This window comes from Echinops telfairi, unplaced genomic scaffold (genome assembly GCF_000313985.2).
Source record: "Echinops telfairi isolate 266 unplaced genomic scaffold, ASM31398v2 ScPeMD7_10;HRSCAF=50, whole genome shotgun sequence".
NCBI classification, from domain to species: Eukaryota; Metazoa; Chordata; class Mammalia; order Afrosoricida; family Tenrecidae; genus Echinops; species Echinops telfairi.
In genome coordinates this window covers 4,093,001-4,105,459 of record NW_022103907.1, presented here as the reverse complement: position 1 = coordinate 4,105,459, position 12,459 = coordinate 4,093,001, and the positions used below count along the sequence as shown (strand labels likewise).

General features: G+C 54.0%; 1 protein-coding gene across 1 annotated transcript in view; it reads left to right on the top strand.

Annotated features, from left to right (window-relative positions):
* The window catches only part of GALNT14 (polypeptide N-acetylgalactosaminyltransferase 14), a 56,254-nt gene that overhangs the window by 42,133 nt on the left and 1,662 nt on the right, over positions 1–12,459 (top strand). The window contains exons 9-12 of the mRNA XM_013006841.1: positions 1,164–1,290; positions 4,478–4,570; positions 6,056–6,139; positions 6,891–7,035. Of these exons, the coding sequence (XP_012862295.1) occupies positions 1,164–1,290; positions 4,478–4,570; positions 6,056–6,139; positions 6,891–7,035 (449 nt within the window). The remainder of the gene's footprint in view (positions 1–1,163; positions 1,291–4,477; positions 4,571–6,055; positions 6,140–6,890; positions 7,036–12,459) is intronic.

The window sequence follows — 12,459 nt, the reverse complement described above, 5'->3', positions numbered from 1 at the left end:
AAGTGGTCTCGGGGGAGAAATGCACTCCCTCCCAACAGTGACAGCCTGATCATAGCTGCCTCTGCTCCCTCCTCCCCAGCTACCTCCCTGAGCTTGGCAGCAGCAGCCAGAAGAAGTGGGTCTGTGCACAAAAGCCCTACCCAGGGGAGCATCCCCAGCAATGCTTTTGATGCTTCTGACATCCTCTACAGCTGCTCTCGGCTCTCAGTTACTGCTCTGGCTTCCACCTCCCGGGCTGCGGTTCAGGTGGCTCTCCCAGAATCTTAGAACTACAGTCGCAGTGTTGGAAGTAGACCCCTGTCAAAGCACCTCCTCAGGTTTAGGCCTCGGCAGGGCTCTGGCCATGTAGTTATCTCGAAAAGCACTACTCTATTCCATCAGGGCCCTGACTGTTGGGAGCTTCCTCTGTATTCTGAAATGGAATGCTCTGGTCTACTCTAGTTCTAACCCTTTGGGTCATAGGGAACAAGTCTAATCCATCTTTCCTGAGTTCAAGAGGAACTTCTCTCTTCCAGGCTTAGGCACCCCCTGGCACTCTCTAACCATTCTAGCAGCTGTGCTTCAGGGACTAGCATGCCCCCCGCCCCCCTAAAAAAAAAAGAAGGAACAGGGCTTCTCTGTATCAGACACTGCTTCTGTATCTGCTCATCAGGCAGGGTTCTCTAGAGAAACAAAACCAGTACACTTGTAATTTAGATAGATAGATAGATAGATAGGTAGATAGATAGATAGATAGATAGATAGATAGATAGATAGATAGATAGATAGATAGATAGATAGATAGATAGGATTATACAGTGAGAAGGAATATAACAGCTAATTAGTCCACACAGCAGTCCAGGGGGCTTAGTTCAACTCACTTGTAGAACAGTTAATATACTGGGGAATTCCTTCAACTTATGTGGGCTGCTGGGTCCATGGTCAAGGAAGCAGACAGCAGAGTCCTCCCTCGAGCAAGGCAGGCAGAAGGCAGCAAACAGCAGGGTGGGTCAGCAATAGTCAATAGCTTGGAAGCTTAGCGAAGCAGGTCCAGATGGGATTGAACTCAAGCAATGCAAGGTGACAGGATCCACCAGTCTCAAGCTCAAGTAATGTGCTTGTGCCCTGTGCCCTCTCCCGCAGACAGGCTGAGCGGTAAGTGGAAGGCCATGGTTGTCTTGCAGAAATCTCTTTCCGAGTGTGGATGTGTGGCGGCAGCCTGGAGATCATTCCCTGCAGCCGAGTCGGGCATGTCTTCCGAAAGAAGCACCCGTATGTCTTCCCGGATGGAAATGCCAACACTTACATAAAGTAAGTGAGTGCCCCGGGGGACCTGAGGCCGTGGCCAAGAGGTTTCTGGTGCTGGATGCATCTGGGCTTGGGGCTCTGGGAAGGTCACCTGAGGGTTCAGGTGGGCAGAAGCTGCGCACCACACTCCTGGGCAGTCTGTGTGGGACCCAGCTCAGCACACCCAGCTTGAGGGAGGCGGGAACCTTGGGTACCCGATGAGGCCCACATACATCACTGGTTGCATAGCTGTGCCAGACCTCCGGGTACTGGGAGTGTTTGCAACAGAGAGGCGAGGAGCTTAAGTTGCCTTCAGTTCTAGAAGTTCTGGCTGGGGGAGGAGAGGAAAGGTCTTAGGGAAGATGTGGGGACTGAGGAAGCACAGCAGAGCCAACTTACAGGCCTCCTCCTGGGCCAGGCAGTGGGCACACAGGGTCTGCAGCAGGGAAGTAGGGAGACACAGGAACTCCACCACCACACAGCGTCTATGTGCCTGTTCTCTGCTTCCTCTGCCCCCCATAAGCCATCCTCTCTGCATCTTTCTTACAATCATTTCCTTTTCTCATGTAGCCTGCCCATCCCTCTGGGGGTGGGGGTGGGGTGGTATCCGTTGACTTTTTCTCCCTCTATCCATCTGCTTGTCTCTTCTCTGATACTTTCTTTCGCCCACTTACTTCTCTTCCCTCTGCCATTTGGTCCATTTGGGGGAACGGGCAGTGTCTTAGTGTAATTTCTCTAGAGGAACCACCCCAGCGACACCGACGTATGTGTATATATGCGTGTATGTATAGAGAAGGAACCCTCATGCCACAGGAATAATGCATTAGGCTTCTAACCAGAAGGTCTAAAGTTTGAAACCACCAGCTGCCCCTTGAGAGAAAGATGGGGCTTTCTACTTGAGTAGAGGTATAGTCTTGGAAACCCACAGGGGTAGTTCTACCCTGCCCTATAGGGTCGCTATGAGTCAGCATCAATTTGCTAGTAGTGAGTTGGTTTAAGATAGATAGATAGATAGATAGATAGATAGATAGATAGATAGATAGATAGACAGACAGACAGACAGACAGACAGACAGATATATATTAATTAACATCAAGGAAATAGCACACACCATTGTAAGGCCTGGCAAGTCCCAAATCTGTGATTCAGGTGCAAGAGCTGGGGACTTCTGCTGGCTTACTGGATGGTGGGGTCTAGTGAATTTAAAAAGCTACAGGTCAGGTGACAGGCCAGACCCCCAAGGAAACTCCTCTTTCAACAGTTTGGCTGATCTCATTCAATCATCCACTGGAGCATGATTATGTTACAATATGGAAGAGCAAGGAGACCAGTGGCAGCCAAGTCACCAAGAACCCTAGTTCTAGCCAAGTTGGCACATACCATTAATATCACAGGGGGAAGCACCTCTTTTATTTTTTTTAAACTTTTGATCCTTTGAGATGTCAGCTCCTCTCCTGTGTTCATCTTTCTTCCATTTTCACATGTTCGAATGAGTATGGGCCACATCCTGACAAAGAAGTCTTGAGGAATGGATTTGAACAGTGGGAAAATTAGAAATACCTTTTGCAAAAGAACAAAACATGGCAGGCAAGTGAAAGGCCCTGCGAAGATCAGTTGTCTATGGGGTAGGGGTGCAAACCAAGGTAGGGTTGCCTGAGCTCTAGTTCTTAAGGATGGAAAGAGAAGGGGGCATGGCTGCCCTTGGAGGGCAATGTATCTGTGTAGGAAGGGTCCGATTGGGGGTGAGGGGCAGAGAGCTGAGCTCCACACATTGTTGTAGAGACTGTGTCCTGGCCAGCGGGCATCCTCCGTGCCACTGGTGGGTAAGTCTGTGGTTAGGGGTATGTGACACAGATGGCTGTTAAGCTCGTGCCAATCGAAGTGGCCGGCGAGGCTCTGTTAGCAGCCTTTGTTGCACTGAAAACTGGGTTAGGCAAGCAGTACTTTGTCCCAGGTCCAGCAGCTCCGGAGTACGGACCACAGTCTTCTGTCAGATATCTCTGTTCTAAGATCGAACCAGAACCCTGGAGGAGGAGTAAACCCTTTCTAGTTAGACATCAAGTTCCCTTCCAGGGGCCTTGGCAGGCACCGCATACTCCACACTGCAATGGGCTGATTGTTCCTGATAGCTTCCCTCACGACTCAGGAGCTCCACCCCTGCATCCTGACTGTGCATGATAGCCTGCTCAGGGCCCATATCTCTCTCTCCTCTCCTCTCCTCTCCTCTCCTCTCCTCTTCTTTCTCTCTCATGCTCAGGGCCCATCTCTCTCTCCCCTCTCCTCTCTTCTCCTCTCCTCTTCCCTTCCCTCCCTCCCCTTCCCTCCCCTTCTCTCACTCTCTCTCTCTCTCATGCTCAGGGCCTCTCCTCTCCTCTCCTCTTTGCGCTCTCTCTCTCTCTCTCTCTCTCTCTCTCTCTCTCTCTCATGCTCAGGGCCTCTCCTCTCCTCTTTTCTCTCTCTCTCTCTCTCCCTCCCTCCCTCCCTCCCTTCCTCCTTCCCCTGAGAGCTTTGTGGTCAGATTCAGAAAAAATACCTGATTAAAAAACCAAAGTGTGCTGACTGCACGTCTGAACCAGGCGGCCTGATTACTTAATCCTTCACACTTGCTCCAAGAGGACCCACTCTGGCTCTGTGGTTGACATTACACTTGGCCAGCCGGTGACCTCAGCACTGCCCTGTGTAACAGCAGGGAGGAGCACCTGGGCACAGGAGCCCAGGGGGACCAGAGGCGGGATTCTCCGCACAGACCCTGCCTTGGTTGCAGGCAGCCCTCCTCTCCTGTCTTTAGGAGCATCACATGAGTTTAGGTTCTGGCCGGTTCATCCAGCCTGTAACTTTAGGATAAGTGTCTATCACACTAAACCAGCGGTTCTCAGCCTGTGGGTCGCGACCCCTTTGGGGGGGGTGTCAAACGACCCTTTCACAGGTGTCACCCGATTCATAACAGTAGCAAAATGACAGTGATGAAGTAGCAACGAAAATAATGTTACGGTTGGGGGTCACCACCACATGAGGAACTGTATGAAAGGGTCACGGCATTAGGAAGGTTGAGAACCACTGCCCTAACCCAATGTTTTCAGGGAGTGGGCACACTAATGGATTGTGGTTACTTCACAGGGCGGATGCCTGGTGATGGCGGCCCACTTGGCCACCTGTGTATATTTTTAACAGACTACATCAGCTCCCCTTCCTGACACCCCTGTCTCCCCAGGAACACCAAGCGGACAGCCGAAGTCTGGATGGATGAGTATAAACAGTACTATTATGCTGCGCAGCCGTTCGCCCTGGACAGGCCCTTTGGGAAGTAAGTACCCTTCTGGGAGAGGGGTGCAGAGTCGGGAAAGATGGGTCCCGGCTGGTCTGTCTGCAAGGGGCTCCTGTCTGCTCAGCACGTCTCCTTGAGCCTGTAAGCTCTGCCAGGCCCCAGGGAAGGGCTCTGCTTCCTTCCCAGCCTTATAGCTTCTGCCCCCTCCGGGGAGCACGGAGAGTTGGGTGGTTCTCCCCGAATTATTATCTGGTGACCTGTGTGGAGCTGGACTGAAAGCCTGTGTCCCTGCCAGCTTCGTATTTCGAAGCCAGCATCCCTCCTGGCTCTCAGATACCACGCCTACATTTTCCTTCATCGGGGAGCCACAGGATGCATCCAGACTCATCCCCTCCAGCAGCACTCTGGCCTCGTGGGGAGAGGGGGGTAAGGGGAAAGGGAAAGAATGTTTATTAACACCCCACCCCACTACATAAGTCACCCCAAGCCCTGAGAAGCGCATCAAGCTTCCCCATTTTACAGGTGAGAAGACAGACTTAAGCAAGCCCTGAATCTGGCCCTAGATCACACACATTAAAGAGGAGGATGGGGACTCCAAGCCAGGCTTACCTGTGATGGAAATGTTGTTAATGGCAATTTGGTAACCCTTGGAGGAGCCCCCTGGTGGTGCAGTGATTAGGCGTTGCGTCAGCAGTTTGAAACCAACAGCTGCTTCAGGGAGAAAGATGAGGCTCACAGTTACAGCCTCTGAAACCTGCAGGGATAGTTTGACCCTGTCCTCGAGGTTCCATGGGCCACGGAACAGAACTGACTCCGTGGAAGGGAATTGTTTGGTTTGGTTTTTTGTGTTCTTGGTGAACAGCGATGCAACATAATTGATGCCATTAAACTGTACTTGTGAAAAATGTTAAATCGGCAATTGTCTGGTGTGCATGTGTTTACAACAATGAAAAAACTGAGACATGGGAGCAAGCCAGAGGTTTCAAACAAGTCAACAAAAACATTTCCTTCTTTGTTGCCGGAAAGCTCTCAGTCATACCCCAGGGTGAGAACAATGCCTGGCACCTCATATGGAGCACACAGGAGGGGCTGTGGGCACATCTTCGGGGCTCAGGAAACCCATCACTGACCCCCCCCTCCTGAGCCAGCCCAAGAGGAGGGGGCTCTGAGCCTGAGACCTTCCCAGCTGGTGTTTCAGCTGCAGAATCCAAAGAGGTTTGAGCAGAGGCAGAGCCCTGAAGTGAATTATTAACAACACAATGCATGTTCTTGCCTCTTTGTTTTTAATGAAAAGTGCAAACATTCCCCCCCTCCCCCCAATTACATTTTCAAGTCAGCACACAGGCCCTGGGTGTCATTCTGTTGTGAGAGATTGCTAAGTGTTTCCCTCCCGGTGTCAGGCACAGGGAAATGTCTGCTGGGCCACCCTTGGGAGAGGCGTGTGGGCACAGCACGTGGGCACAGCTGGAGCCCAGGTGTCAGGGCTGTCTCTGACGCTGTGTTGTTGTGTCTCCCCACACCCAGCATTGAGAGCAGAGTGAAGCTAAGGAAGAATTTGCACTGTGAGAGCTTCAAGTGGTATCTGGAGAAAGTCTACCCCGAGCTCAGGTAACCTCCCCATCTCTGGGACCCTTGGCTGGCAGCTGCCGGGGAGGGGCTCGCAGCTGACTTGGTCTGGAGAAAGCAGTTAAGCACAGCTGAAGGAGGGTGTAAGGTCTGGGCAGCCCCGTTGGCTCCTGATGCTCTGAAACCAGGAAGGTAAGTAAGTTTGGTCAAGGTTGTTGTGAATGAGTGCGTTGGGTCCCTGAGCCAAGGTGAAGCTCTGCAGGAGGGAATGGAGCCGAGCCCTGCCCTGCCCCGCCCAGCCCAGCCCTTCCCCATGATGGGTTGGAGATCAGACGGATTAGGATCCAGAGGGTATTCCTTGGCTGATTTTGGGAAATCAATTGCCAGGCCTTTCCTTGTATGGACGCTGTGCTGAAACCCTTCATTAGAGTTACATGCCAGCCTCCACTGTGTGGAGGAATTGGTACCCACGTCTCCTGCCTGAAGGCGAGACTTCTACCACTGAAACACAAGAGTTCATCAGCATGAGAGATCTGGGTTAACTAGCAGCAGTATTTCTGAACTGTTGGGGTCTTGGATCCCAGGTTACATTCTGAGGGCATGGGCTCGCGGATCCCAGCTCCGTTCCTGTAATATCATTTCTCCTGTGTCTCGTGGGTCCTTCCTGGTTGGCTTGTTCAAAGCGGGATCTGCCCCTTTGCAGCGACACAAAGCAGCGCAGGTCCTGCCATGCTCTCTCCATGTCCCGAAGAGCAGAGCAGTGAGGCCTCACTGCCCCCTGACTTCCCTCCAGGATCCCCAAGGACGCCTCCATCCAGAAGGGCAAGATCCGGCAGAGGCAGAAGTGCCTGGAGACGAAAAAGGAGACCAACCACGAGATCCCCAAGCTAACGCTGAGCCCCTGCATCAAGCCCAAAGGGGAGGATGCCAGTGCGCAGGTAAAGTAACCAGCTGGGCTGCAGGCCTGGGTGAGCCCCAGAGGAGAGAAGTGGCCAGTCACGCAGCCTCCGAGGCCGCCTGCTTTTGCACAACACCCAGAACCCAGCCCAGCACGGGATGCCTGCTTATCGCTCTCTCAGCCTGACTGCCTCTCCTGCCCTTGGCTTCCAAATGTGGAGGATGCTCTGAGAGGCAGTGCCATGCCTGCAGAGCATTCCCTGGGAAATCGGTGGGCAGGAAACAGGGGCTGAGTCGGACAGGGCGGGTGACGACGTGGCCACCTTGCCTGTGTGAAATGCAGATGGGGAAGAGTGTGCTGCCAGGAGCCATAGCCTCCAGGATGTCAGGCCTGAGACTGGAGTGAGGCCTCGCTCTCTGCTCTCAGCTGCCCCCAGAAGGTTCATGCGTGCCTCACTTCATTCACTCAGCCGAGCACCCCCTGTTCTGCTCTCCCCTTTGAGCCTGGACCTGTCTTTAAGAAACCCAGGCCTAGCCCTGCACCGTGGAGTCGATTCTGACGCGTTCATAGCCGCCCATGACTCTTTACAGGCGCAGATAGCCTCACCTCACTCCCACGGAGCAGCTGATAGGTTTGAACTGCCAACCTGTGGTTAGCAGTCAAATGAATGTTTGCTTACCAGACAGCGCCACTAGAGCTCCTTTTAGAGGTTGCTGCCAAACCCACAGTCGTGTGTCGGCCTCTGTGACCCTGACTAGGTGTCATTCAGTCAGGTATAACGTCTTGAAGCCCCTTAGGAGTCAGAGTAATGCTGGGTTTCAGTGACTGATGTCTTCAGGTACCAGTTGCATCCCCAGGGGTCACTATGGCACTTAGCCCTGCTGAACAGGGGGCACCTATCCGCCACAAAACACCTCTCCTGGCTTCCACGGCACTCGGTGACCCTGTTCTTCTCCCACTCTCAGACCCTGCTGGCCACTATTTCCACCAAGGCTCTGGGGTCACTGTTCTCTCTGGTTCTTGGATGTTGGACCCATGCTTTGAGCTTTGGCGATCTCTGTTTCCTCGGTGCACCAATTCTGAATCTTCTTCTGTCCATGGATGGGCTCATTCCTCAGGAGGCCAACACCTGCTGAGCAAGCATCTACCACGTTGGTAGATGCGGCTTGCTGTGATGATGCAGAGGGGGAGGCCAGCCTGCCCCTGAGGCCCGCAGGGAGTCTGGGACTGCAGGATTGGAGTCAGATGATGGGGAGAAGCAAGAGCCATGGATTCTCTCTTTGCCACACCAAGGAGGCAACAGAGGGTGCCTGATAGATCCCAGGAGCACTAGACCAGTGGTTCTCAGCCTTCCTCATGCCGCGACCCTTTAATGCAGTTCCTCATGTGGTGGTGACCCCCAACCTTAAAGTTATTTTCATTGCTACTTCATCACTGTCACTTTGCTACTGTTATGAATTGGGTGACCCCTGTGAAAGGGGTGTTCGACCCTCAAAGGGGTCATGACCCACAGTTTGAGAACCGCCACCTTAGACTGTGACCGCAGCCTCTCAGTTGCACCCAAACCCAGCCTCCCACCCCTGCTTCTCCATCCTCACCTTTCTGTGTGATCACCAGACCAATTGTCCCCAAGTACCATATCACTGCAGCCTCCTGTGGCTCCGCATTCTCCATCAGATGCCTGCCATCTGAGGGCTCTCTCTGCCCGGCTCAGGCTTGTCTGGCTCTTCCAGCCAGCAGGATGGGGGAGAGGGGCTACAGGACAGGAGTCGGACAGGAAAGGGGCAAAGAAAACAGAGGATCCCTTTGACCTTCCACGTGGCAGCTCAGCTCGGAGCGAGACGACTGCTCAATTGACACCCTGTCACGTGCTGTGAGTAGGTAACACCCACCCCTCTCTTCTAAAACTGGGTGCTACTTGTGGGGGACCCCAGCAGGCAGAATGTTGCTGAATAATTTACTTGATCTGTCTCCAACAAGGCAGGGTTCTTCTGCTTCTGAATGCCTTGGCTGGATCAGTTAGGGGAGGGATGAGCCTCAGGACCTGTGAGATTTTGTTTGATCAGAGGGTGACAATGCCCGTCCCTGCCCCCCATCCCCCCCCCAGCTTTGGGAAGGTATGGAAAAGCCCTTATCATAGACGACAAAGGCCACCATCCTAAGAGGCACCAAGTGGGCAGAGAGTCCCCTTCCCGAAGGCAGTCTGAGCTCCCACTCTGGTTTGCTTTGGGGAGAAGAGCTGGGCTGGTGTAGCAGCAGTGTGAATGTGGGAGATGGAAGGGGATTCCGCCCACGCCACTGGACTCTATGGAGTGCCGCTGGGCTTCGGCACCAGGCTTCGGGCTGGGGTACAAGTTGGAGTTAATGGGACAGGATGCAGCCCCTGTTCTAGAGGGATCCACAGCCCTCCAACTGAACTGGTATGCTTAAGACCTGAGCCCCATTTTACCATGACCAAACCTACTGCCCGTGAGTCAATGCTGACCCATAGCAACTCCATCCATACAAGGAGTCAGACCAAGTGTGAGTGAGTGAGTGTGAGTGAGTGTGTGTGTGTGTGTGTGTGACCTATTGCCTCTGCTCCTCAGTTCTTCCCCTGACTCCCTGCTCCACCTCCCCTGTCCCGGAAAGGCCACAGCCTGGACATGACGTAAGAATCCCGAATGTCAGTGTTACTATTAATATCTCCATTAAAAAAAATCATTTTGATTGGGGGCTCTCACAGCTCTTAGAACATTCCATACATCGATTGTAGCAAGCATATTTATATATATGTCGCCACCATCATTTCCCAAACATTTTCTACTTGAGCCCTTGGAAGCAAGGCTCTGCGAGGCAGCCCGTGGTCACGTGCTAGTGCTAGTGCTGACGGCTGGCGTGGAGAAGGCTGTTCTGCAGACCCTTGTGGGCAGCCCTGTGTTGCTGGGGGTGAAAGAGTCCTTGCTGTCCCTGAGATTTCTCTCCAGGCTTGGAAATATCCAAACAGAGGTCAGAGCCACTTCCACAGAGATGTCGGCCAAAAGAGTTTTCTTTGGGGACAGTTTCCAGTGGCGTCTCCTAGGATGGGGGAGACAGAGGCCATGCCCCCAGGCCAGGGGCTTTGGGGAGGCAGGCCAGTGAGGAGACCCATTCACAGGAATCGGGACAAGAGAATAAATGAAGGCCTGAGATCCAAGCCCACAATGGGCGGGCCTCCCCGTCTTTATCCCACTGCCTCTGTCTCACACGGTGACTCCCAGCCTGCCTCCCCTCCAACCTTGACCAATCCTGTACACAGCCCCCCTTGTGCTAATGTGTGTGTACCCCAGTCCAGACTTGGAGGACACCCCGAGGTGCTGACATCAGGCTCAGACCATGCGGCCCCAGAGGTCTGCAATGAAAGCACCCCAGAGGATCAGCCCCAGGAGCTGACTGGGCACCCCCAGATGTGTGGTTCGGGACCTCTGAGTCGTCACTGCTGAAACCAGCCTCCCAGCCTTGGCCTGGCCCGTCCTTCCAGGCCGACTCACACTCTCATCCCTGCCCCAGCCAGCCAGCCAGCCCGCCCTCACCCTGCCTCCATCACTGGCTGCCCAGTCAACCTTGGGAGTGGCTGGTTTCAATCTGCGTGCGTATTGAAGGTGTCAGTCCACAGATGCCTTGGGAAATGTGGGCAGCCCAAGAAGACTCCAGGCGAATGAGTTTCCTCTTAACTTTATCACATTCTAGTTTCCACTCCCATGTAAAGTAAAGGAAGAACGCAAAGTTAGCAATATGTTTAAAGGTAATTCTGGGGGACAGTGTCCTTTACCTGTCTCCCCAGCGATCTAGGTTACTGGCGTATGCAACGTGTCAGGTGGCCGGGTGGCTGGGTGAGAGGAAGGGAAGAATTCTTCTCCCTCACCCAGGCTCATCTGGGCACCTGTAGGTGTATAAAACTGGAATCTTCCAGGCAGGTGAGTGGGTTGTGGACGTGTCCCCTTCCCTGCCTGGTGACCCCTCTTTCCCTGGCCCCGGCACTCCCTTGGGGATGGGCCCCCATCACTGCCATCATGCCAGTGAATCGGCCAGGAGGTAAAGGCCATTGTCTAAAGGGTGTTGTCCAGCGCCTTCCCTCTTTCAGTGGGGTCACCCTCATCGGCCCAGCAGACCGAGGCTGAGCCCAGGCTCGGTGGACAGCTCCCTTCTGAGCCTGTTGACATGTCCACCCTCGTTCACAGAGGCAGCTTCCCTCTGACCTCTTGGATCCTCAGTGCCCTTCCAGTGGCCTCACAGAGACCTCTGCAGTGAGGCCGCTGAGGTGGTCGCCGCTTGCCATGCGGTACAGAGTGAAGTCACTTGCCCACGTTCACAAAGCAAGGGGTGGAGAGTCCAGGCCCCAACAGCCTCTCCGGAGCCAACAGGAAGCGTGCTGGATGTGAGGCTGTCATCAGAAATGTCTCCAGACAGAGCAAAGGTTGCCCCTGGGAGAGTTGGGGGGCAGAATCACCCCAGCTGCTCTGGGCTGGCGGCTTCTTACCGATCAAAAGTGAGGGGGTGTCCCCTTCTAAGATGTGTGCCCCCCGCCCAGCCTGCGCTCCTGCCTCCATCTCCACACCTGCCTTATCCCGAACTTTACTCCCCCAGCTGTCCCCACTTAGGTATCCTTCCCTGTCTCCATCACCATCCAGTTCAAGAGATGACGGAGGTGAACCCGTGTCAGTCAAAAGCAAGCCCACTGCCACGGAATCGATTCGGATTCAACGACTCTAGGCCAGGGCGGGGCAACCCCTGTGCATTTCCAAGCCAGGAACTCTTTATGGGCAGAGGAAGCCCTGTCTTTCTCCCGATGTGTTTCAGTCAGGCAGGCATTTTATATCCTCGCTGACCCGCCACTCCCTTCTACCAGCAACTTTCTTCTGGAGATGCCTTTTAAGCACCAGCAATCCAGCCTGGGTGCCCTCCTCCCCTGTCCACTGGCTTCCTGTACCCGGTACCTAGCTAAGGTGCCCACAGCAGCCCCCAAGCACTTCTGTGTGCATCGGTGAGCCAGGGAGACCACCCCAAGTGGAAGCATGGCCAAAGAGCTCACACTTACTTCCTGAGCCAGGCCAGCCAGAGCCATGGCCATGGCTATCTTCCCTGAGCCTGTTTCTGACTCCGGGCATGTTTGATAAGACCCCTCCTCTAGGCCCTTCTGGGAAGTCTAGCAGGCCGCAGAATAGGAATCAGAAAACCTCTCCCTTTGCCCCACCCCTGCTCTCTATTCTATGGCATGGATTCTGAGAAAAGGGTGTGTTCCCCTGCCCTGCCAGGATGCTGCTTGAAAGGTCATGTTTTCTCTGAGTGAAGACGCGGGGTGGGGAGCAGCTCGCTGCAACCTGGTCCACACTCTCCCCGAGAGCACCCTGTTCTTCGGCAATAACTCCCAGAGGCAGCCTGCAGGCCCGGCTGGTGGCGACAGAGGCCTTCCTGGTTTTGGGGGCTTGAATAACACTTTTCTAAG